Raw genomic sequence first — 26457 nt, forward strand, 5'->3', positions numbered from 1 at the left:
CGCATGCGTAACGGATACTATAATCGGCGATCCTCTGCGCATGCGTTCGCACCTGACATTCTTTATTTAGACCTAATTTTTTTTTTCAGATGATAGACCAAACGGCACCTCATGACCCGACCTAAAAGCATGTTAATTGGAACTGGCTGATAATGTTGTGTTTATCAAAGAAGGACATAAGATTTGAGACTACGATGTGCTCAATGAATTAGGACGCAATACAGGTCAGAGAAATTGATCGATAGTTGCTGGGTTTTGATTTGATACCTTTTTTTTAAAAACTGGTGCAACAGTTTCTGTTGCCTTTTTCCAGTCTTTAGGGACAATGTCTGTATTTAGGGATAAATTGAAGATGTGACAAAGGACGGGAGCGATGTCCTGGTGAAGTTCCTTAAGAACATGGGAGAATATTTCATTTGGCCCCGACGGTTTATGTGGAGATAGGCCAAGAAGAAGTTTGTCAACACCTTCTGTAGCTACATTTATTTGATCCATTAGGGAAGAATAAGATAAGAATTTTGCTTACATGATATTATAATAGGAAAATGGTCAGTAATTCGTTACCTGATTTGGTGGTATTCAACCTACGTGTCGGTGCATTTAGGCTGATCACTACCAAATAGAATGTAAGCCTCCGCAGGTCTATCACAAGTAGTCCAAATATAAATAGTACTAATCTTTTTTCCTTTCCTAGTGCATTTTCTGGGCAGCAACCTGCTTACTTTTACCCTACCACGTTTCAGTATGTATCACTTTGCATTCTATTGAAATCGGCTTGTTTCTATCGCATGCTAGGTAAAACTGGCGGCGTAAGAATTTAATGTCTCGAAAAGAGAAATTGAAAGAAGCAAAAAGTAGTAAATTCAGCGGGTTGTATTTAACGAACTGTAGTTTTCTTATATAAAAGTTAACACCCCCTTTTCTTTTTGTTTTTTTTTTTGAAGTAGCGATCTGATTCTTTTTGGGAATATAAGTCTCTGAAAATCTGATATGCTAGAAAATGTCATAAAACCGTTATAAAATCAGTGGATTTTATATGAAATAAAGAACAGCTGGATTTAATGGTGTTCAGCCTATAATTTACACCAGTCAGACATCTGCAACTTTCATAGCGTGTAGTTTGTACATGCACAAACGGAAGTGAAAATATAAAAAATGCGATAAAATAAATGTTGTTTACACTTATTTCCTTCTTTTATATGATATTTTAAGCATAATTATGAGTTTTACAGATCATCCACTGGCTAGTATGTTGATTTGATTTTAAATAACTGTCGTAGTTTTCCTGTTTTGCGTTTTTAAACACCGGTATTTGGTGGGTGGGGTAAGGAGCCTAAAACAGAAGGTCAAAATACTCCCTTCCATCATGAGATCACACTGCAAATAGTGTGCTGATGCTGAACATCAGTAATCTGATTTCTGCTAATTTGTAGTCCAAATAATGTGAAGTTTCAGCACAATGTGATAACTTTCGACTGTTGCTGTCCCGTCGCCTCTAACTTTAGCCTTACTCATTTGGCTCACAGGGGTTAGGCTAATGCCTAGGTCCAGGCCCTACCCTATAAGAAAAACACAAGGGAAATCATTTCACCTAGAGCAAAGTTCTATGTCTCCTCGGTTTTTCACTTGCTGTATTTTTTCTAAAACTATATATACAGTACGTCCAAAATGAAAAGTTCCAATGGACACCCATCACCGTGACACCAGACTAGCGTGTTCAAAGAAATTTGACCACCCAGCTGTCCGGACACGGTGCTCGCCGAACACGCTGTTTCGCTGTGAAATCGCGGCAGATTGCGGTGTTCATGATATTGTTTTAAAATATGCTATTTTTCATTTTATTTTAACCAAAAATTAAAAGGTATATTTATGTGTATGTTAACACAAAATATCATCGTAATTTTTCAGTTTCAATGTTCGTCTGCAAGGTAATTTCGAAACTTTTCGTATTTTGCAGGTACAGCACTTGACACGAAGCGTATATGACGAGACAGTGCTTAATAAACAATAAAACTTGTAAATTCAGTTGTTTTATTTAGAGTTCACTTTTGCAGTTTTGTATGTTTGTTGCAAACTTCTGTTATACTAACAATTACTTTAATACGATTACGTTATTTAAAACCCTAACGATTAATCTTCGTTCACAGTTTGGCATGGAGTTAGATAATTATTTAAGAGGTAAGTTACCAGTTAAAATTAATAGTTTTTGAATAACTTGTTAATTTGTAACGAATTTATTTGGTTTTGTAAATATCAAAAAAGAATTTGAAATTTAATTTTAATGCAATATAGAATATCGGCATTAAAGTTTTCGCTCGGGAAAGAAAACAGTGGTATTCACTTAAAGTAAACAAAGTAATTATCCATTTAAACATTTAGATGCTTGTCTACATGTCTGAAACAACAAATTAATCGAATTGTATCACATGACATTTCAAATTTCAGGAAACTATTAATATGTAACATACAGCTGTTAAAAATTATGTTTTATATGCCCTTTTTTTCAGGGCAAGATTACGAAAAAAATAGTGCTGAGTAAGAGCCTTGGAAGCAACAACTTACAATTTAATATTTTTTTTATTTTTTTTTTTGTCAACATAATTTTATTAGCATTAAATGTCATATATGTTTAAGGCCTCTTATAAAACAAAAACCTGTGTATCGGTAATGCTTACAGAAATTATTTTGTGTTTATTATATAATTCATATTATGTATTCACTACTGACAAAAATTGTTTATTCTCCATTCTGTATTATTTCGGCAAGATTAATATATTAATATTCGTAATATTTGCATATTCGTAATAACGTATATGATCTTTTTCATAAAATTTTGTCTGTGTAATAGACTAAAGGGAACAGAAACAAAATATGAAATAGAATTATACTGTTTAGTATTAACAACTGCACGTGTATTTGTCACGTTATGTGTGTGATTATTACATGATGATTTATAGAATATGTCTGTCTGTCTGTATTTTGTGTAAATAATCTTCGATTGTTGGTATCGTTTGTATCTATGTACATGTTATGAATAAGAAATAAAATCAAATGGAAGCATTATATGAGAACGCAAAATAGCAAAATATTTTTTCTTTCTAGTGTAAATCTTTCTTGGCTTTATTTGTTCGAAGTGTTTGTGCTTCCTAATAAATATTATATTCCGTTAAATTTCGTATAGAAAAAAAGTGATTTAATAAAAGATATAGAAGCCCGATTTTCGTTTTCTGCTTCTTCCCTCCTCTGGTGTTGTGCTGTAATTTTCACTTTTGTTGAAAGTTTCTACCAGTATCCGTAAGTATAGATAACAACTAGAGCAAAGGAGGCAATTATCGACCCCTTAAGACCATAATCTATCGTACATATTCTTACTTTCACTTTCGGAGACAAAGTGACACATATATATGAGACAAACTATCATTGGTCGATTTCAACCAATGAAAACACTTGTTACATTACAGAATAAGGTATGGTCTAATATTCTGTCTCGTGACATGTGTCTGCCATTATCGACCCACTTCTGCTATTATCGACCCCCTAGTTGTTTTTGTTTTTTTAAACTTTGAAAACACTGAAAATCAAGCATAATATTATTATTAACTTAATATTAAGTTAATTTTTATTTGTCCTTTATTGTCATAATTGCAATTTGAAATTACGCAACTGAGCATATAAACAAAGCATAACTTTACTACGATTTCATGGAAAATATTATTTCATGTGTGTTTTTTTATTTATAAATTTGGTCTTTCATATTATCACAGTTTCATATTTGGTCTTTTGACTGACAAATTGTAAATGTTAGATAATAGTTATTTGTAATATAACATTAGCCACACACAAGAGATAAATAATTCAAACATTCAAACAAAGTTGATTATCCATTATTATCTACAGCCTTAACAACATATCTTAGCATTCAATTTTTATACATTTAAAATTAACTTTTTTTAAGTCCTCTGGAGTCAACAAGTGAAGTTCTGGTTGCTTAGTACATTTAATGTGCCACCATCCTGGGCATTCATCACAGCCTTTTCACTCATTTGGCTTCCCATTAGACTGACCACACCCCTGACATTGGTCTAAGCTGTCTGCACTGTCCATCATCATTTTGTCCATCAGAGGAATCGTCAAAATCGTCATAACTGTCACTATCATCATAAACGATAGAAACATCAGACTATGACGAACTTTCAGAGACTCTGCGCTGTTTTTCTTTTTATTTTAGGAGATTTTTAATCCTTGTGATCAACTAAAATGTGCATTCATAACTTTATCATGAGTCATCACAGAACATTAGGGTTTCTAACTGACCAATCAGAGAGCTGCATTTTAGAGTACCTACCAGTTTCCACTTTGGTATAACAAAGTATATTTACAATGAACATAATAGTGACTTTAGAAATAAATATCACACTATTTTAAAAATAAAATCAAGATTTTTCACTACACATGCTTCAGATGATGCTACAAACAACAAAACTTTGAAGTTTCATTGAAATGTTATATTGATTTAATACCTTTATTTTAGTTAAAAGTTAGAGATTTTACACTGAGAGTCTATGATAAAGTCCGAGTAAAATGTAATCAATACCCAAGTGAAATAAGTATCATTCCACAATGTTTTGGACATGTTAAAGTTATGAATTAAGTGCTTTTCTCAAAGCAACAAGAAATTATATAAATTTAATTAATTGGGGGTCGATAATAGCAGAAGGTCATATTTTCAATCTGCTATTATCGACCCCCACATAATCTTTCCAGAAGTTGCAAGAGACTACAAAAATGGCTGATAGAAATGAGTTCTATATGTGTATAGTAGGATTAAATACAAAATTAAACTGATTCGATCCATAAAAACGGTAAATTTGATTTAACAGAAAGATACCTACCTTAACGGACGATGTAGTGGTTGGCACTGAAATTTATCTCATGCAGTCACACTGTATGTAAACATTCAAAATGGCGCATGAAGAAAATTTGTGACGTAAAAATGACAGTGAATGACATGATCACATGATTTCTAGTAATAAATGTGATTAAGTATCAATTAAGCGTGGGGGGTCGATAATAGAAGAGGGTCGATATTAGACTCCTTTGCTCTTTACGCTTTCATTATTTATTATAAACCATATGGAAATGATACATATTTATTAGTGGCTTTAAAACATCCTGTAGTGAACAGTCCCGCACGACGGCCAAAAATCTAGTCGTATGTGATTATCACTACCCTTGTAGTCCAAGCAAGACTGTCTAGCTGAACGTGCCTCACGTATGACTAGCTTTAGGACCGTGCGGGACCGTATTACTAGCCACAACCGCGTCTTGCTCCGAAACTTCACTTCTGTTTTTTTCCTCTTCTATTTTTTATATACTAGTAGTTGATGTGTACCTGAAATATAAAACAATTGCTTCATAACTTTTGATTTATCCCTTGTTTCATTGTAAATTTTACGATAATAAATCATTGCAAATTGAAAATAAACTAGACTACATGTACAAGTGAAAATGATATTGATTTAAACATCGAGCAATTTTCATGACTTGAAGTTAATTAACTGTTTGATACTGCATTTTATAGAAAGAAGTTTTACTCGAAAACTGTAAAATTTAAATACTCTTTATTGATGTCGACAGTTACCTAATTAGCACTTGTTATACCAACATGAACTTATTAATCATAAGTAACTTACCAAATAATTTCGCAACATGTGAAAATTGGCAAACATGCTAAACGAAAGAAAGACTTTGGCAGTTTAATTGCAACAGAGGTGAGTAAAACATTTATTCCAACATGTAATGTTAGTAGTAATTGTTAGTGGACGTTTTAACATTTTTTTACATACAACTATGAACATAAACAAAGGAAACAAAACAGTTTATAATTACACATCTTATAAGCTTAGTGTTCACCTGAAAACAGAAAACAATATTGTTAAAACAAAATATAGGAGCAAAAATTATCTTTCTACAATCAAAAACGGGATTAATTGAGACGATCTGAACACGGAGAATCACCGCAGTTGTACACCGCGACGCACCTTGTCCGCCGATCGCTAGGCAGCCGCAAAAGGACACAGTCAATCGTTTTTTGTCACCGAGGTCGCGCGAAAAATTGACTTTTCATCTTGGACGTACTGTATACAGATAACTCGCCAATAGCGGGTCACTATCTAAACTTTTAGCATATAGTGAAGAATGTTTAGACTTTCATAATATCTAAACTTACTAACACTTGAAACTATTGCTCGCATTCATATCAATGTTTGATTTATTTGAATCATTCTTTTATGTCTGAAGTTATGATGAAATATTTATACCTGTCTGATTTAACAATAGGGGGTCACTTTTGCCAATAGGGGGTCACCTAGTTTATCATATTTTCTATCCATTTAAAATAGTCTTTTTCTGACAAAACATGACTGTGGTATTAGAAATAAACGTTTCAAGACAGAATATAATGAGAGACAGTATGTTTACATTTCAAACAGGAGATATTAAGTCAAAGAATATAGCACTTAGTTTTCACAGTTGTATTTCTATGCATAATTAGCACCACCTATATCTAAAACTAAAATCAAAATATTGATTCATAGAACCTTATTCATTTATCTAGATTTGCCAGTTCAAACCGGTACAGCATCAAATCAACCTTTGATTTGTATTTTTAAGCAAAATAAACAACCTTTTGATTGTCCCCGAAATGGGTGATTCTCTATTGGCTGAATGGCCGCCTCTGTTTGATGGAACTTTTTTTCATCGAAGTCAATCTAAAATTCATAATCATATTATTCCTATGAAAGTGTGCGTTTCACTCTGCAAAATGGTACCAAATTTGTGTGGTTTTATCTAAGAAATTGTGAGGTATGCTAAAAAATATTCTACTTTGAAGAATTCAAGTGTGCTAAAATCCAAGTCAGGAAACATGGTTGCAAGAGTTATCTACCCATGGAGCTCAAACTCATTAGATTAGATCCATCTTCTTTTGTCTAATAATTGCTAAATGATAAGTTTATATAACTGGATACTTAAACATTGTATACTCTAATATGTTTAAGAGAGATTCACATTTTATTTTCAAGTGACCCACTATTGGCAGTGATTCTCTATTGGCGAATTGACTGTATGTCATTTGTTGTCTATTAAATTCCACGCACGATGGTACCTTTCTCACATGCGTGCTAGCAAACGCGAGAAATCTGCATCCAAACTTTCAACAATGTTCCTACCTTTGTCCACATATATCGATCTAAAGTTGTTTTAGTGGTGTTCATTCATAGCTTCAGTTTGGACACGGTCTCCTACGACTACAATATTTCGGAACATTGTTGAAAGTTCGGATGCAGTTTTCTCGCGTTTGCTAGCACGCATGTAATAAAATTTGGTACCAGCGTGCGCAGAATTTAATAGACAACAAATGACATATATAGTTTTAGAAATTATTCCTTTAGAGAAAATACAGCAAGCGCAAAACTGAAGGGACATAAAACTTTGCTTTAAATGAAATTATTCCCCTTGTGTTTTTCTTATAGGGTAGGGCCTGGACCTAGGCATGAGCCGAACCCCAGTGATTTGGCTTATCGGGATGACTTATTATACGATCTGATATTTTATATTTGTCATCCCCCTTAGCCTTACCAAAACGAATACATTAAAAAATCAAAAAGAGTCGTAATATACTGGTCAGACTTACTTGCTTTAATAAATCAAACATTAGTTTCAGAATGACAATGGAGAGATTTGCTATTAATTTTAAAAAAAAACAGCGACAGTGGAAAATTTTATTAAGTAAACAACAAAAATAATCATTTACCTTGTTTAGCATTTAGCCTGCTGATTCCGCCTTTGCTACCAGTACAGATATAGATCAGCCTTCATGTGCATGCATGTAGGCAGATCTTGGTCTGCACTGTCCGCTATTCAGTCAGTAATTTTTCAGTGAACACCCCTTTGAATAATAGATGGTACAGGCCAAATTGAATGATAGACCAGTTCATTTTAAAAATTTAGCTGGGTAAAGGTTAGTGTTCATTTAAGTCAGGGTTGGCATGGTATTTACCGGTGCGGTAATTACCGGTGGTAATTCCCGTACCGGGAAATACTCTTAAAAATTGCAAAAGTGTGAAATACTGGGAAATACTCAAATTTTCAGCAAAAAACAGTTTATTTTGACAAAAAAAAACACAAAATATCTGTTAAATAACTAGCATTTGCATGCACACATACACTATGCAAAAATCATATTATATTCCACTGTCAGACCCCTGGTGACCATGAAAGTTCCTTCATCACCAGTCCAATTCCTCTTTGGACCTTAACATGCAGAAGCAAAACACCAGTTTTGCTGCTTTTTTCACTCCAAGTCTATTTCTAAGTTTTGTTTATATCAATATCTGGCTTTGGAAGCACTTTGACACATTTAGTTCTATGAGTCCTTAATCTGTCACTCTTTGCACTGACAATACATCCACAGTCTTTACACTTTGCTTTTTGTTTTGAACCATCATCAGATTCTATGATATCATAAAAATTCCACACAGGATCTTTGGGCTTCATATTAATGCTAACTGTCACAGGATGAAAAGCCGAATGAAGTACTTTTGAAAAATAAAAAGCAATTACATGTATTTTGAGAAAGTGAATAAATGCTCAGAGGTTTGACTGATGAATTTCTTTCACTGTTTTGTGAAATCACAATGGTGGGAATCATTTTACAGCAAAGTATTGTTACTTTATTTGCAACAAACATGTGCAATAGGATAGTTAAATACAGTGCTTGGGGCTATACTGTAAATTCTGTATCATTATAGAGTCTGTCAATAATCCACCAATTAGCAGTAACACCTCCTCTGTATTTTGGAGTGTATAATTGGACTATTTGAAAGGAGTGTAATCTTGTCTGAAGTTAGTATGATAAAATGTTTGGGTCAAATTTACAACGAATGTAAGGCCTGAAGAGTATTCCCCAGTATTTCCCGCCGTCCCAGGAAATACGAGTATTTCCCGTCTTTTTGCCAACCCTGATTTAAGTGCATGTATCAACTGTAGATCTGAAAACTTCTGAAATATTTCGGCTGATAAATGATAAATTATAAATCAATTTCCAGGGAGGCCATATATGAAGCGGCAGCTAAGCAGAGATGACATAGGTAATCAGGGGCGTGTTTTGTTGAATGATTTTATACATGAGAGATTGAACCAGGAACATGTGGAAGGCATACCAGCAGTGGAAGAACTTCAGGAACCAGGAACACCCTCAGGTAAGTATTGGATAAATTTGATAAAAATAACTATAGTCAGAGCTCTCCACAAGCCCAGGCGGCCGGTGATTTCGCCGGCTACTGATGGATGTACCGCCGGCTACTTTTGTCAAACTGAACAAAAAATGAACTTCAGAATATAAAATAATAACCTGAAATTAATTGTCGAATGAAAACATAAGCAAACCGCTACCAATACATGTGTATTCCAACAGTTAAAACTACGTTATTTTTGTATGCTGACATCATGTGGTTGTTGGTTTCCCAAGTCAGTGAATTGCGCAGGAACTTAGTGCATTTATTTTTAATCAGTCTCACCACATGACAAGCATTGATGAATAGTTTAGCAATATGAGCGGGCAACGGTGGGTTTTCCCGCTTTCTTTATTTATCCGATCCAATGCATACTTTTTCCGTACATTTCCGCTATCTTTGCTTTGTATTGAAAGCAAAATTAGATAGCAAACCTGTAAGTAACTAAGTAGAATTGATTTATTAATTTTTAGTCTTGTTAGTTTCCATTCAGCCTGTTCTGACCGCTTGTAGCGTTATTTTAACTGGCACAATGCACTGTGAAAAATGTTTTGTACGCTCTGCGTACTGCTTGAACGGTTTGCATCTGGGCTTTGAAGTAAGATTTTTTTCTGAAAGATTACTCACTTGCCCAAAAGACGGTCAATCATTGATAAAGGAATATTTTTGAAACAAAAAATACGGACCTGGAAGCAGTAAATCTACATGTCAAAATGCTCATGATCGCCTTTCTAATGGCTCATTGTTACAGGGGGAAAAAAGATCAAAATTAAATTTTTATCTCACCTGTCACATAGCGACAAGGTGAGCTTTTGTGATCACCCTTCGTCCGTCGTGCGCCCATCAACAATTTCTTGTCTGCACGATAGTGGTTTCATTTATGATTTTATTTTAACCAAACTTGCACACAACTTGTATCACCATAAGATCTTGGTTCCTTTCTTGAACTGGCCAGATCTCATTATGGGTTCCAGAGTTATGGCCCCTGAAAGAGCCAAAATCAGCTGTTTTGACCTTGTCTGCACAATAGCAGCTTATTTATGGTTTGATTTTTACCAAACTGACACACAACTTGTATCACCATAAGATCTTGGTTCCTTTCTTGAACTGGCAAGATTCCATAATGGGTTCCAGAGTAATGGCCCCTGAAAGGGCCAGAATTAGCTATTTTGACCTTGTCTGCACAAAAGTAGCTTCATTTATGATTTTATTTTAACCAAACTTGCACACATCTTGTATCACTATAAGATCTTGGTTCCTTTCTTGAACTGGCTAGATTCCATTATGGGTTCTAGAGTTATGGCCCCTGAAAGGGCCAGAATTAGCTATTTTGACCTTGTCTGCACAATAGCAGCTTCATTTATGATTTGAATTTAATCAAACTTGCACAAAACTTATGTTGCCATAAGATCTCAGTTCTTTTGTTGAACCGGTCAGATCCCATAATGGGTTCCAGAGTTATGGCCCCTGAAAGGGCCAAAATTAGCTATTTTGACCTTGTCTGCACAATAGCAACTTCATTTATGATTTGATTTTAACCAAACTTGCACACAACTTGTATCATTACAAGATCTTGGTTCCTTTGTTGAACTGGCCAGATTCCATCATGGGTTCCAGAGTTATGGCCCCTTAAAGGTCCAGAATTGGCTATTTTGGCTTTTGCAGCCGTATAGAGACTTCATTTATGGTTTGATTTGATACAAGCTTCCAAAATATCTTCAACAACAATAAATCTTGGATTCCATGACAAATCAGGTCCTGTCATAGGCTCCAGAGTTATTTTATATCTGATTACCTTCCCTGATTGTTGTCAAAATGGATTTATATCAGTAAGTACTTATAGGACTTATTTGAAATTTCATTATTGTCATTAGTTGGACTGAGCTAATCAGGGTAGATAACTATAGACTGATTTTATGTCAAATTACCTCCCTTTATTTCAAATTAAAATGGGTATATCTCTGTAACTAATGAAGATACTGATCAGAAATTTCATCTATGTCAACAGATTTATTTGGCAGATCCTTCTTTTGTTCACTTACAATAATTTTCTTTTTAATTACTTCCCTTTTACATTACTATAAATAGCTTATTTTAGTAACTTTTTTATTATTGGCCATAGGGAAAAACCGAGGCCGCTTTTCCAGGGGTTCCATTTGACCCGGGACCCCGGGTCCGGACCCGGGAGATTTTCAAAAGACGCTCAAAGGACCCGGCATGATACTTGCCTGTGCGTCCTTCGGGACCCGGAGGCATTTTCCTTTGATAATCCTTTCTCTTATCATTCATTTCCTTCAGTAAAACTATTTCCACGATAGACACGTGTATTCCAAAATAAACACTCGCGGTCATGCCCTCCTGCCTTTGATCTTCTGCTAAATCCCGCCCTTTCTCCTGTAGACATGCCTCGCTGATTTTTATCAGCAAGTTACGTCACGGTGAGTGCACATAGGTAAGAAGAATCGATGAAGTGTTGAAATTAATTGATAAAGAGTATTGATCCTGTGTACTGTCAAAAAAGGCGCCAATTATTAAATTATCGTAAGCAGCTGATTACCGAGCATGTGAAAAGTGCCCTGCAACATTTTTTCATGCCAACTTTAAATTAGACCATTGTTTAGTGATCATACCGTAATTTCAACAAGAAACTTCACAAATTTTGATGAATTTTGAAAGCAAAAATAAATTTAGAATGTCCGTTCTTGAGTCTAATTACACCCGATGTCATATGCATATTTCCAAAATTCCTTAAAAAACTGACTTTCAATGCAGTTTTTAATGATAAATAGCATCATTATTTGAGGAACTATCTCTGATTTAGCTTAGTGTGCCAAGTTAACTAAGCAATCCCACCACTATTAAGTGACTACACCCTGTTTTATCCTGATTTTACTCTTGTTAATACAGTTTTATCTTGCACTATCTTCCTTTTGACATCTTACTGTCATTCTTTTAACTTTTATTCTGGCACAGACGCGCACCTGCTAGTTATACCCGAAAGGGGCGTCAAGCAGTATACATACATACATACATACATGATCTTGGGTTTATTGTTTTCTTAGGTAAAGATCTACGTATTACTAAATAAAAAAAAATATAGTCAATTATATGGACGTGTTGGGACAGGACTCCTGTATTTTGGAAAAGGACCCTTCAAAATTTGGGCCCAAGGGTCCTGGGACTCCTGGGTTTTCAGGTCTAGTGGAACCCCTGCGCTTTTCTGTGGTACAACATGGATGGTACCTCCAATGTTTAGGTGTATTTTGACATATCTGTACCTTGTACGAATTTTTTTTTGTTTTGGTTAAATTTCTTTCCTTTGTTGTTCCTGTCCTTTGGACTTAGATATTTTTTCTGAGGACCTTCTTGTCCTCAAGTGCAATGATAACAGGTGAGCGATATAGGGCCATCATGGCCCTCTTGTTGGCATTTTTTTCTCAGAATACATTATCACTGTACAGTAATAAATTTAAGTGTATATGGCTCATGGACCCATACTGTATCCTTGATATATCCACCTATGTGCCAAGGCTGTGAATAAAGACTGTGATGCTGAACCATTTCTGACAGATTTTTTGACAATATATAATGACTCTGGTTTAGAGTGAGGGTATGACTCAGTCTCTGACTTTTTCTGTGAAGTCACAAATACATTTTTAAGAGGAATTATGTTTTTATGTCTTTTTTATATAAAAAAATATAGGTAGACAAAGCAAAGAAAAAACACCCAAAAATACACCAGATTGCACCATTTTAAACCTTCAATTTCAAAATTTTCCGGGGGAGGAACCAACCCCCCCCCCCCCTCACCTCAGGTTCCGCTGTCTACTTTTCTTTCATAACTAGCTACTTCAAACTTTAGGGAGAGCCCTGTATACTCTGTTTTTGATTAAGAAATAATATATCTCATTTAGTGATTTGTCGCTGCATAAATCATCGTTTGGAGTTCAGATGCGAAAGAATTATATATACCTTCGTGATATAATAATACGCATCTGATTGCTGGAAAAGAAACCGATTGAAAATGGGCAAATATTAAATGAATGCCGTCAGTGATGTACTTTAAAGTCCTTGGTAACGTGTTAGTATCGAAATAATATATCTCATTTAGTGATTTGTCGCTGAATAAATCATTGTTTGGAGTTCAGATGCGAAATTTAAAGAATTATATCACAATGGCACAGCCCTCGTGATATATAATAATAATATGCATCTGAATGACAAACAGTGATTTTATTCAAGAGCAAGTCACTAAATGAGATATATTTTTTCCATTCTAACACGTTACCAAGGACTTTAAAGTACATCATTGACGGCATTCATTTAATATTTGCCCGTTTTCAATCGGTTTCTTTTCCAGCGCGCCCCTATGCCGTTTGACGTTATGGTGTAATAATTGTGACGTCAGAACAGTGAATTGTTGTATAATAATTCACTGTTTTCAGCCTTCTTTGTTTAATAGGAAAATGAATCGGATCATGTTAGAATACCATGTAATAAAACACTTACTGAATAGCTTGCTCTCAGTCCTTCTGACATCACAAAGAAGTTTTGACTACTGACTGGCAAGCCTGATTTATATTATTGCAATGCATACACATTTTAAAACAACAAATATCAATATTTTACAATATTGGTACATGTATGTAGATTCCATTACTAGTTGTGTGACATCATTTCATAGGGTGTCTCTTTGTGGTTTACATGGATATTTTCATTTATAAGCAAACAATTGTATATCATTTATTGGTTTAAATGAGCTGTTATAAAAAGATTATTACTATACGCATTGAGAAATATTAACTTGTTCTTTAATGGAATAACATCTTGCTCCATCCTTGTCTTGCATAACTCCTGCTATTTCTCAGTACAAAGCAAGTAAAACATAAATATAAAAATTTGAACAAATGTCTCTTTATGTTATATGCATTGCATTTTATTTAGATTTGTTGTAACTTTGTATTTCAGTAAGTCAATACATAGGAGTTGCTTGACATGATGTCTAAAATATTTAAATTTATTAATGATTGTTTATATTTCAGGACCACCTTTAGAACATTTTAAGGAGATAGGACGTGCCCTAAGATGCATAGCAGATGAATTAGATCAGGACCAGCGAATACAAAGGTGTAAAAACTTTTCAGTTACTGTTAATAAAATGTAGTTAATGTTAGATTAGATTTACATTGATGTATTGTTGATTTTCTCTTTGGCACTTGATGCTCAGTCTGTAATAATTTTCTTTGAAAAATTTAGCTGTCACAACTAAAGCAGCTTTACAGTTTAAAAAAATGCTTTTTTGACTCTATTTAAGATTGGCCCTGTGCCGTTTTTAGAGTCATAGTAACATATTTATGTGAAAATATTTTTAAAAAGTTATTGCATGTGACAAAAAAAGTGACATTAGGGTTATCATTTTAGAGCAGCATTGAATTGCATAAATTACAAGACTTGGACATGGTGTTTAGTATTATCTGTTCCATTCTTAAAATTTAGATGCAACGGAATGCAAGGTTTGAGCCTTTATAGCACCTCTGTATTTCCTTGCACATAGTGGAATGTACATAGTGGAACTTACTAATTACTATCTATGTATTTCTGCGTTTGTACAGAATCATATCCCGAGTGCCTCCAGATGCCCCGCAACAGACATTTTTCAATGTTGCCAACGATTTCTTCCGAGACGGTGTAATAAGCTGGGGACGAGTTGCAACTTTGTTTTATTTTGGCTATAAAATGGCGTTAAAAGTAAGTACATAAAGTATAGTGTAGCAATATCAAATGTAAAGTAGTCCTTGAGGTTAAGACTAATGAAGACTGTTTTTCTAGATATTCAAGCATTGGTAGCAACAAATGGAGAGCAATAAAGGTGTCTGGAGGTTTAGTTTATACATAGTTTACAATAATGCATGTGCTTTGCAATCATTATGTAGAAATTTTTTACTGATAATTTTCATGTGTCTATGGCATGATATCCCAATGACGCATAATAAAAAATATCATTGTGCTTACTGTTAAAGCAGAGACCATCGTTTTATGACAGAAATATTGTTAAAATTGCAGTTAAAACCAAATACATACACACACACACACGCATATACATTTCACATTATATTAGCTATGTTCGAAAGCTATTTTCTAGAAGTCAAAATCCAGCACATTTGTCTTTGCAAGAGATTATGAAGTCTGGTCAGAGCCTCAAACACTACAGTACACCGCTTCCCCTCTGTTATGTTTTGACTAATTTCTGAGGATATTATTTATAGTGAAAAAAACTAATACTTGAAAGCAACAAGCTAGTTCTGGAAAACATCTCTAAATGAACTTTAAAAAGATGTTTTACTGAAGCCACATAAGATATTTATGTCTCCCACTACACTGGTGTGGGAGACAAATTGATTTACTCCTGTCTGTGTGTCTGTCACAAAACTTGTCCGCACTCTTAAGTCGAACATTTCTCATCCAATCTTCACCAGACTTGAACAAAATTTTTTTGCCAATAAGTCCTCGGCCAAGTTCGATAACTAGCCAAATAGGCCCAGGCACTTATTTTTGTTAATCAAAGCACTCAAAGTCTGATAAGGCAGTTGAGGTCTTGGTGCATGATTGACTCATATACTATTATTCAGATGATTAGGCAGTTGTGGGAGACATACGCTTTTCTAAAAAACAGCTCTAGTTTTTGTTTGATGTTGTGTGTGCATAAGCATTAAACTTGTGTCTGAAGTAAAGAAAGGGTTTGATATGTTCAAAACTTTAACATTTACTTTATTGTTACTGGCCATATAATACAGCTTGGTTTGTTGGCTACTTTTTCTGTTCTTTTCAACCATAAAAACAAATTCAAATATTTTTTGTAGACATTGTCCATGGTAAGGCTATGGAATTGCCACAGGTTTTTATTATACTTCAGAAATATTCCCCAACTTTTGGAAAAATTAGGAATATTTAGAAATGAAGGAAAAAACAGTGAAAAAAAAAAGAAAGTAAATCATTTTGATTGATTTGCTTAAGCTATTCATTTTGTAATTTAGATTTTAAAAAAAGGTTGTAGCTAAATACATTTTTTATCAATAATAATAGTGGCCAAGTGGTTAGGGTCGCTGGCTTAGTACTGTATCACTTGCCCCTCTCTGCTATGGAGTTCAAAACCTCCCTTGGAGTATACAATTCTTCCATGCGAGGAAGCCAGCCTGCTGGCTTATGGTAAGTTCATAGCTCAAACCCCTAGACCTTACCAGAGATAACAATGGGAGGGGCACCTTTGGTCTTCCTCATCTAGGAAAAGCTGGAAAGTTACCATGTGATTTATGATCATATCTGTGCATTGTAAAAGCTAACAAAATAAAAAAATCTGTGGTCATTCTATATGTAAGATGAAATGTGTTTAAATTTCTCTTTTGAAAGCATACTTTTGTACTTTCACTGTTTTGTTGAGAAAGTCAATGAAGTTATTTTGAAGTGTTTTTCCTTCATGTTTTATTTCTGAATGTTTGTGTAAAATAACTGTCATCAGTGTGAATTTAATGCTACTGTGCACTGCATTTGTCACCAGTTGTACATAATAACATTATTTAATTTTACATTAAAACGTTAAAATTTTGTTTGAAATTGCACGTACAACTTTTTGAATTGTATTTAGCAAACACAGTTTTTCTGTGTTAGACCACAGAATTTGATATTTATCTGCTTTCTCAGCAGGATTTACTGGAAGTATTTATGTTGTTGGCAGAGATGAATTTGTGTTTGTTTTCCCTGTAGTTTACTGGAGTTACTTCCCTTGGTGTTTTTAGCTCACCTGAGCCAAAGGCTCATGATGAGCTTTTGTGACCGCTCAATGTCTGTCGTGCGGTGTGCGTCGTGCGTCCATCAACAATTCCTAAAAAAATCTTCTTCTTGAAAACCACTGGGCAGAATTACACCAAACTTCATAGGAATGATCCTTGGGTGGCCCCCTTTCAAAGAATTGAATTCCATGCAGAACTCTGGTTGCCATGGCAACCGAAAGGAAAAACTTAAAAAATCTTCTTGTCCAAAACCACAGGGCCTAGGGCTTTGATATCTGGTCACCAGGTGTGTAGCATCATCTAGTGGTCATCTACCAAAATTGTTCAAATTATCCCCATAGGGTTAAATATGGCCCCGCCCCGGGGGTCACATGGTTTATATAGGCTTATATGGGGAAAACTTTGAAAATCTTCTTGTACAAAACCACATGGCCTAGGGCTTTGATATTTGATATGTAGCATCATCTAGTAGTCTTCTGCCAAGACTGTTCAAATTATCCTCCTAGGGTCAAATATGGCCCCGCCCTGGGGGTCACATGGTTTATATAGACTTATATAGGGAAAACTTTGAAAATCTTCTTGTACAAAACCACATGGCCTAGGGCTTTGGTATTTGGTATGTTACATCATCTAGTGGTCCTCTACCAAGATTGTTCAAATTATTCCCCTAGGGTCAAATATGGCCCTGCCCCGGGGGTCCCAATTTTTACATAGACTTATATAGGAAAAGAAGTTTAAAAATCTTCTCGTCTGAAACCAGAACACTTAGACTTTTGATATTTGGTTTGTAGCATTGTCTTATGGTCCTCAACCAAAATTGTTTAAATTGTACCTCATGGGTTAAAAGAGGCCCTGCCCTCGGGGTCCCAAGTTTTATATAGACTTATATAGGAAAAAGCTTTAAAAATCTTCTTGTCTGAAACCATACAACCTAGGCTTTTGATATTTGGTTTGATGCATTGTCTAGTAGTCCTCTACCAAAATTGTTCAAATTATGCCCCTGGGGTGAAAAGAGGCCCCGCCCTGGGGTCACTTAGTTATTATGTGAGTTATATAGAAAAAATACTTAAAAAATCAACTGATCCTATTTCCAAGACTGTTTAATTATAATTGCCTGATGAGCCCAAGTAATATGATGTCACTTGACTCTGACCTTGACCTACTGACCTACTTTCTTGTTTTTTAAGATACAGCCTTGAAATTTACATACACAGTTTTGCACACAAATCGTAAAACTGAATTTCATTGACCATGAATGTGACCTACTTACTTTCTTAATATTTTATCATCATTTTGGGGTTAAAGGTCAGTAATTCAAATCCTTCTTTGTTTCATATAAAAAAACGACAACTTCAGGTCATCTTTACGTATCTTTAGAGAACATCACTTTTTCCTACACCTACTTTTCATGAAAGTTCTATCACAAATTAACGAAAAAATGAAAAGAAAATAGGGGGTTATGTAGTTCCTAGTGAAATGCCAGTCAGTTGTGGTCTGCTACCCTAAAAATGGCGCATATTTGCTCTCGTCCGCGCAGTAAACACCTACTTCCGGTTTCGATCTGCAAAACTTGCCATGTGGGGTGTATGAGCTTGAAAACTGTCTCATTTCATGCAGAATGTATTCTAGTAGTGAAAAATGGTGATTAAAGCACTCGTTCTACACAAATTTGTGCAAAAAAATGGGAAAATTAGGATCTATTTATTATGCACTTCTTTCGACTACACCACGGAAGCACATTTTCGACCGAATTACTGACCTTATTCCTATATAGGTTAAAGGTCAGTAATTCAAATCCTTCTTTGTTTCATATAAAAAACGACAACTTCAGGTTGTCTTTACATATCTTTAGAGAACATCACTTTTTCCTACACATACTTTTCATGAAAGTTCTATCACAAATTAACGAAAAAAATGAAAAGAAAATAGGGGGTTATGTAGTTCCTAGTGAAATGCCAGTCAGTTGTGGTCTGCTACCCTAAAAATGGTGCATATTTGCTCTCGTCTGCGCAGTAAACACCTACTTCTGGTTTCGATCTGCAAAACTTGCCATGTGGGGTGTATGAGCTTGAAAACTGTCTCATTTCATGCAGAATGTATTCTAGTAGTGAAAATTGGTGATTAAAGCACTCGTTCTACACAAATTTGCGCAAAAAATGGGAAAATTAGGATCTATTTATTATGCACTTCTTTCGACTACACCACGGAAGCACATTTTCGACCGAATTACTGACCTTATTCCTTGACATTTGAAACATGTAGCTCATAATACTCAGGTGAGCGATCCAGGGTCATCATGACCCTCTTGTATGCTAGTACCTGTAGTATTGTGTGATTAGTTTTTAACAATACAGATGTTTTAGTTTGCTTCTAGCTGTATAATACAGTTTAATTTTTTTTTTTTGTAATTTATATTTTATGGTTCATTGTGCGACCTCTTTGTCTTAGCTTTTTATGCAGTACATTTGTATGTATTATTTCAATTTTCATGAAAACTCCAACCAGAAACAAAATTATTTAATTTAATGTACATTTTGTAGAAAAAAGCATTGTTAGGAAAGGCTTTATCTTGGGAGTAGGCAGAAGTTACTTTGTTTTTGTGCCAACTAAATTTTCACCATCTTTATCTTTTCAGGCCTTAGACAAAATACCATTAATTAAAGCTATAATAAACTGGGTTATAAACTTCATAGTTGATCAGGTAGCACCTTGGATAATAGAGAGAGGTGGCTGGGTATGTACACACTTAAGTTGATTTAATTTACTTGAAATATCTCTTGTTATATCGTATATATGTAAGAGTGAATTCTGCATTTAATGACTGTATATTTATGTAGTCTGTTGAATTTTCTCCACAAACATGATCTGTTTAGCACTGAAAGACTGTAAATTTCAAATTATTTTAGATTATTAGTAGCTTTTAAAAAGTTAGTTTAATCTCTGATTATATGAAAATTGTTAAGACGTGGTCTATGGACCTGGGTTATAAAACTCAATCTAATAGGGTTTTTTTTTAACACAAGTTTGAAATAAGCCAATCAAAATACTACATTCTGTGATTGGTTTCAATCAAACTTTTATTTGTCTCAAAAGCTATAAAGATGTCACATGACTGTAGCTCTTGATGCAACTTAGATCAATCAAAAAATGTGTATCTGTCTTTTTTTTCAGGAAATGATTGTAGAATATTTTGGAACTCCAGGATGGCAGGCCACAGGGATATTAGTGGGAGGATTTGCGGCAGCAGGCGCTGTAGTTGCATACAATGTCTGGGGTCATTAACATTACATAGACTCTAGGATAACTCATGACCAATTCACTACCCCAAATTTTTACATTGAGTAAAATTGTTTTGTGGTAATATACAGAACATGCAAGCCAGCCATACTTAATAACAAGCCATTTTAATAGTGATATTTATTACATGGTCTCATATAATTTTCCATAATTTTTACCATTTGAAGGGTCTATATTCAACACATTTTCCCTGAGCTAATAAGTCAAATGTTTGAAAAGAAAATGTGAATAATAATTTCTGATGTCATGCATCAAAACACTGAGTGAATGGCTTGATGTTTGACTATTGACCAGCAAGCCATTCAGTATGTGTATATTATTAGATCTCTCAAGATAAACTTTTATATCAGAAACAAATACAAAACCCTGTATCCAACTTGCATTGGATATCGAAAAAATAACAGATTGCTTTAGTCTTGACATCAAAAATTAAGTCAGAAATAATGTTATGATGGCAGCTTGCAAAAATTCATCCTTTTCAACAGGTGTTAAGTCTTATGCCTAAATTTATTGTAAATTTTGACTAAGATAAAACTAGAAATAGGTAGAGGTATATAGTAAAAGGCCAGTGATCTGCAGTGATGTATTCAGATTTCTGAGTGATTCAAGCCTGACAAAATCTGAGTGAGCTGAATACAACATTGCAGATCATGGTACTGTTCTTGATAACTCCCTGGTACCATTTTGTGTTAAACATAGAAATAAAACTATAGATGAATCTGTAAAGTTATTTTGCACATTTTGATTCATATTCAAATTAAGTCCGAAATGTCATTCTGACCTTTTTCCAAGATTTGCAGCATTTACTGTGAAATGATTTAATTTCGTGGGCATAAAATTTCGTGGGGATATGAATTTGTGGATTTGTAGTTTTGAACATTAATGAATGGGAATTTTACTTGTTCGTTGGGATTAAATTTCGTTGATTGACTCAACCACGAAATCCACGAAAATTAGTCCCCCACGAATATAAATGATTTCACAGTAGTTGCAAAAGCTTAATCCTAAACTAGCCATTGATACTGAAAACATCCATACAAGTGGTGATGGAAGATTTAACTAATTTGTTATGGTATTTTTCAAATAGGTGTCACAGTTTATGTTATATTGTGCAATTTTAGGCTTTATTTTGGACTGAATTTTGCAGTCTGTATGTAGAAGAAAGTTTAATAATGTTTTATGGATATGTTGTACTCCAAATGTGATTCCATACAATTCATGTGTTTATATTGTTTAGAATTATGAGTAATTTCGCCTATACACTATGTAAGAAATTTCCATGAAGTGTTTTTATGTACTTGAAGCATGTACATGTATTGGTAGATAATCAATTTAACAAATTGCTGTGTGAGCATGGAAAAAAACAACAACACCATTTTGGTAAAAATGATGTTTTCTTGAAGCTGGTTAAAAATGTATTTTATCAAATTGCTTTTTGGTTTAAAGTTTTTGTCAGACATAAGTATTTTTGCAAAGGATTCCTGTAAATTACAAATTAAGGAATAAAAAATCAGTGACACTCATGAGATAATGAAGTGATTAAATCTAAATTTTATGAATTATTTACATATATTTATCATTGTTTTCACCCTTTGCAATGCCTCAGTGGTGAATATTTGACATATTCTTCTTGTATCAAACTGTGTGGGTATTTTCATCACTTTCATATTGTAGTTTGAAAGACAACAGACATACACTTTGTAGTGAATTACACTTTCATAGAAGCTTACTATTCACAGCTGTTTAAAAATTCCAAGTTGTTCTGTCTATGAACATCAATAGCAAAATTAAGGTAGTTCTGTTTGTTTGATAAACTGGAAGTCATAATGTGATGTCATTTATCCCGATGATATAGAATAAAGCCTTGACCTTGCATATAGAAAGGACATTCATGTTACAAAAAATGGCTAACTGTAAATTTATAATAACAGCAACATTACAATTTAATTATCTTTCTAAATATAAATAGGGAGGAAAAATGTTGGCTCTTGGAAAAAAAATATTGTGATTTTCCCTTAGACTCCCATTATGAATACATTTTGTACTTGCTTGAGGTTCAAGTAGTTTATATCAGTCTAGCATAACCTAAACATACAAGTCTCTTCTTTTATTTGCTGAATTTTTTTTTACCATTTTCCAAAGTTACAAAAACAAGTTCTGCATTGAGGAAAAATATTATCTGAAAATGCAAAAATATCTTTAAACCATTGTGACTATTATGCATTCTGCAGTAGGTAGAGATTTTTTTTTTAATTCCTGCTGCAAATGAGTGTTGTGATGTAATTGTCTCTCACCACAAAGTGATGTGGGAGACATATTGATTTACTCCAGTCTGTGTGTCTGTCTGTCTGTGTGTTTCTCACAAATCTTGTACGCACTCTCAGTCAAACATTTCTCATCCGATCTTCACCAAACTTGAACAAAATGTGTTTAACCATAAGACCTTGTCCAGGTTCGATAACGAGCCAAATCGGTCCAGGCACTTCAGAGTTATGGCCCTTGAATTACCAAAAATCGGCCTTTTTACTCTTGTCCGCACCCTCTAAGTCGAACATTTCTCATCCGATCTTCACCAAATTTAAACCAAATGTTTTTGACCATAACTCCTCGGCCATGTTCAATAACTAGTCAAATCGCCTGAGGCACTTCAGAATTATGGCCCTTGAATTACCCAAAATCAGCCTTTTTACTCTCCAAAGGTATATTTGTATTGAATAAACAGTATATAAAGACTGACTTGCTATTTCAATGATTAGGCAGGTGTGGGAGACATGCGCTTTTCTTAAAAGCAGCTCTAGTTTACATTTAGTTATTGAAAAGAGTAAGCACAATTATTATTCTTATATATAAAGGCAAAATGCAACATTGTTTAGTCTTTAGACTGAGATCAATATTTAGTTTGTCCGGTAGACAGAGAAATAACGTGATCATGATAATTTTGTACATGAAATTTAGGAGCGGATTTTTACATAGTTAAAGATATCCAGTTCACATATTTCACTTAAATAGTGTAGTAAAGTTACATGTAGAAATCCCTATTAGATAGATTTACTGGCTAAATATATAAACTGACTGTGTTCATAGAGCGATATTAACAATTAAATGGCAGGTACAACAGTTATTTGTTTAAAAACTTCCAGCTTTTTAAGCAGTAGTACTCATTTATATTGTGCTTAGCTATATATGTTTTAGGTTTTTACTGATTTAAACCTAGCACACAGTACTGTTTCTACGCACAAACATGTAAATGTTAGTTTTCATACATGTAGATACTTTGAAGTAACAGTTGATATTTTTTTATGACTGTGTCTAATATATCTTTATTATTACTAATAAATGCAAAATTCAGGTTGAATTTCTTGCCAGCGTGTTGATACTTCAAAGTTGCATGCTATCTGCACAGTTTGGGTAGGATCTGTAAAAACTTGAGCAAAAATTTGTATTTTACATGTGTAGTAAGTATAAAATTCTCTGATGCTTTGAGGAATAATAAGAAAAAATTGTTGGTATCATTGTTTAAACTAAGTTAGTGAGAAGAGTGAGTGCAAACATTGTACAAAATGATAAGAAAATAACTTGCTTTGGTTTAAATAATATTTTATTCATATATATATATACAACATGGAACGCTACATTATTAAGGCATGAAGGATTGAGCAGACAGCTAAGCTTACTTGAAATTCTCCCCTAACTGCTTTATTTATAAATATACTGTTTCATTTAAAATGCGTCAGAATAGTCAAACTCAACCTGCTCTGGTCGGATGGTTACACTACACTGCGCTGTTTTGATATACTTAAAATGAGTGAAAAATTAAATGATAGCCATATTGTGTAGTTTAATCACGATAAAACCTCAATGAATTTTCAGTTGGCACTGTATTTGAAAGAACTTTTGTATTAAGTATTTTCTGTTTTGATTCTGTTTTATACATTTTGGCAAAGGAAGTATAGATTTATGGGATTAAAGCTTTCACATAATATGATGTATGTTTGTTAGGAGTTTCTTTACATTATATCATTGAAAAATTCAGTCCAAGATTATGCTTAAGATACTAGAGGTTACTCATCACATGGTCTTATTAAGAGACCTTGAATCCCATCCCATTATATCATTGTAAAGGTAATTTTATATAAAATTGTGAAGTTATAGATATGTTACAATTCTGTGTACAGGTTAATCATGAATATATTCCATTAAATGGGACAATTTTATAAATTGTTTCTTCTCTTTCACGCCTCCTTTGAAGTGGATCATTTTCTAAGTGTTTCTGAGAATGAACACAATATTTTAACAAGTGGTACTTACACGAAATTGAAAGTATCTTGTTTGTAAGATGAAACATGTTTTGATTTCTTCCTGTACAAATTCTCTTTGCTGTGACAAATGTCACCAAAGCTGTTGCAATACCATTTCCATTAGCGACGTGTGTAGACAACTTGTTAACGATTTTAAGCAAATCCATATATCTCTGTTACTGCTTATCACCATTAAATGAAACTACATACATGCGTTCCCCAATGGTAAGAATAACTGAATGACACAAGTTCTATAACTCATGCTTTCATTTTAATGAAATAAAGAGCCTTTTGGACTGCCGTGACGAAAATCGCCAGAGCTATTGCGATACCCCGCCATCAGTGACGTGTATAGACAACTTGTTTTTAAGCAAACATATCTCTATTAATGCCCATTACGATTGAATGAAACTTCATACATGCGTTCCACAATGATAAGATTTACTGAATGACGTAAGTTCTATTACTCTTGCTTTCATTTTGATGGAATTATGCCCTTTTTAGTTCGCTGTGATGAAAGTCACTAGAGCTATTAGGATACCCCTGACGTTGATACCAGATTAACGATTATCAGCAAGCTCATATCACAGTAATTGCTCATGACAACCGAATGAAACCTAATGTATTTACATAAATCAAGACAATTAAGTGCATTTCAAAGTTGTAAACTAAATTACTTTTCGAAAGAGCTTTAGAACTGCGGCAATTAAGAGGGCCTCCTGCTACAGCTGACATGCATTTCACTCCATACTTTTCAACCCATCTTTGTGTTTTAGATTTTGTGGGCAGGAAAGACATCATTAGAATATCCATTTAATGTGTTCGTCATATCCCTCCTTGGACGGCATCATCAAAGTGGTGAAAGCCTGGCACAACAATGGTAGTAAAACAACAGCATCCGAAAATGGCATCAAAATATGTGGCAATTGTACTATACCTCAAACCTAGTGTTTGCTCAAGTTTAAGCCATCACTATTCCGAATTGTGATTGCAATAACCCGTCAAGAATCCATATTTCAGTGTTCAAAATCACATTTTTTGGTGTTGACGAAAATTAGAAGAAAAAATTATGGATCTCCAACTGGAAAGCAATGATTTTCCAATAGAAATTAAGATTTTTAAAAAATTTAGCCTTACATTTTGAGAAAAAAATCAAACAACATCAAATCATAGAAAAGGTTGTTTCACATGAAAATTGAAAAGCATATAAAACGTGTATATTACTCTCAAAACAACTGTCAGTTTACTGATATATACATTGAATTCTGGAAAAGGGCTGCATAAAGGGGCCAGACTTTCGGGCAGTTCAGCGCCCTTAAAAAGTCACCACATTCAAAGAACTGTTATATATCCTCGTTTCGATGCATTTGCAATAATGTCCCAGTACTGAAATTTCACATAACTAGGCTGAACATAGTTTTCAGCAATTGTTTATTTTTATTTCTTTACAAATGGTAATCATTTTTAAAGGGGACAACTTTTTGAGAATTATTATTTTAAGCATCCATCGTACGGGACAGTACGGCAGAACACGTATTGGTCAGGTAGATTATTGGTAAAGATGTTGCTGGGAGCTGAGGGAAGATGCTCCAGGCAATTCTATGTTGCATTTTCGAAGGGTCGTTTGAGTATTTACAGCAAATTCTGATAACACACTTAAGCCAAACCGAGGCTGTAAATGGGAGACTTTGGTCAGTAATTCCCCTTTCATGCTCTATAAAGTAAGTAGGTCCTTTCATTTGGATTACTCTGTTGTTAACGCTATGTTATTTGTAACAATAT

General features: G+C 34.1%; 1 protein-coding gene across 1 annotated transcript; it reads left to right on the forward strand.

Moving 5' to 3' along the window:
* Positions 1-1107: 1107 nt before the first annotated feature.
* LOC123536131 (apoptosis regulator BAX-like) lies at positions 1108-24595 on the forward strand. Its single transcript, XM_045318968.2, has 6 exons — positions 1108-1247; positions 9108-9260; positions 14336-14420; positions 14906-15041; positions 19716-19814; positions 20252-24595. The coding sequence occupies exons 1-6, from the start codon at positions 1220-1222 to the stop codon at positions 20360-20362; spliced, it is 612 nt and encodes a 203-aa protein (XP_045174903.1). The 5' UTR covers positions 1108-1219; the 3' UTR covers positions 20363-24595.
* Positions 24596-26457: the final 1862 nt, after the last annotated feature.

This window comes from Mercenaria mercenaria, chromosome 17, assembly GCF_021730395.1.
Source record: "Mercenaria mercenaria strain notata chromosome 17, MADL_Memer_1, whole genome shotgun sequence".
Classification (NCBI taxonomy): domain Eukaryota; kingdom Metazoa; phylum Mollusca; class Bivalvia; order Venerida; family Veneridae; genus Mercenaria; species Mercenaria mercenaria.

Coding starts and splice junctions, on each gene's coding strand:
- LOC123536131 (XM_045318968.2), top strand. CDS start 1,220: ATGAGTTTTACAGATCATCCACTGGCTA. Junction 15,042..19,715: donor GCTATAAAATGGCGTTAAAA/GTAAGTACATAA, acceptor TTATCTTTTCAG/GCCTTAGACAAAATACCATT. Junction 19,815..20,251: donor TAATAGAGAGAGGTGGCTGG/GTATGTACACAC, acceptor CTTTTTTTTCAG/GAAATGATTGTAGAATATTT.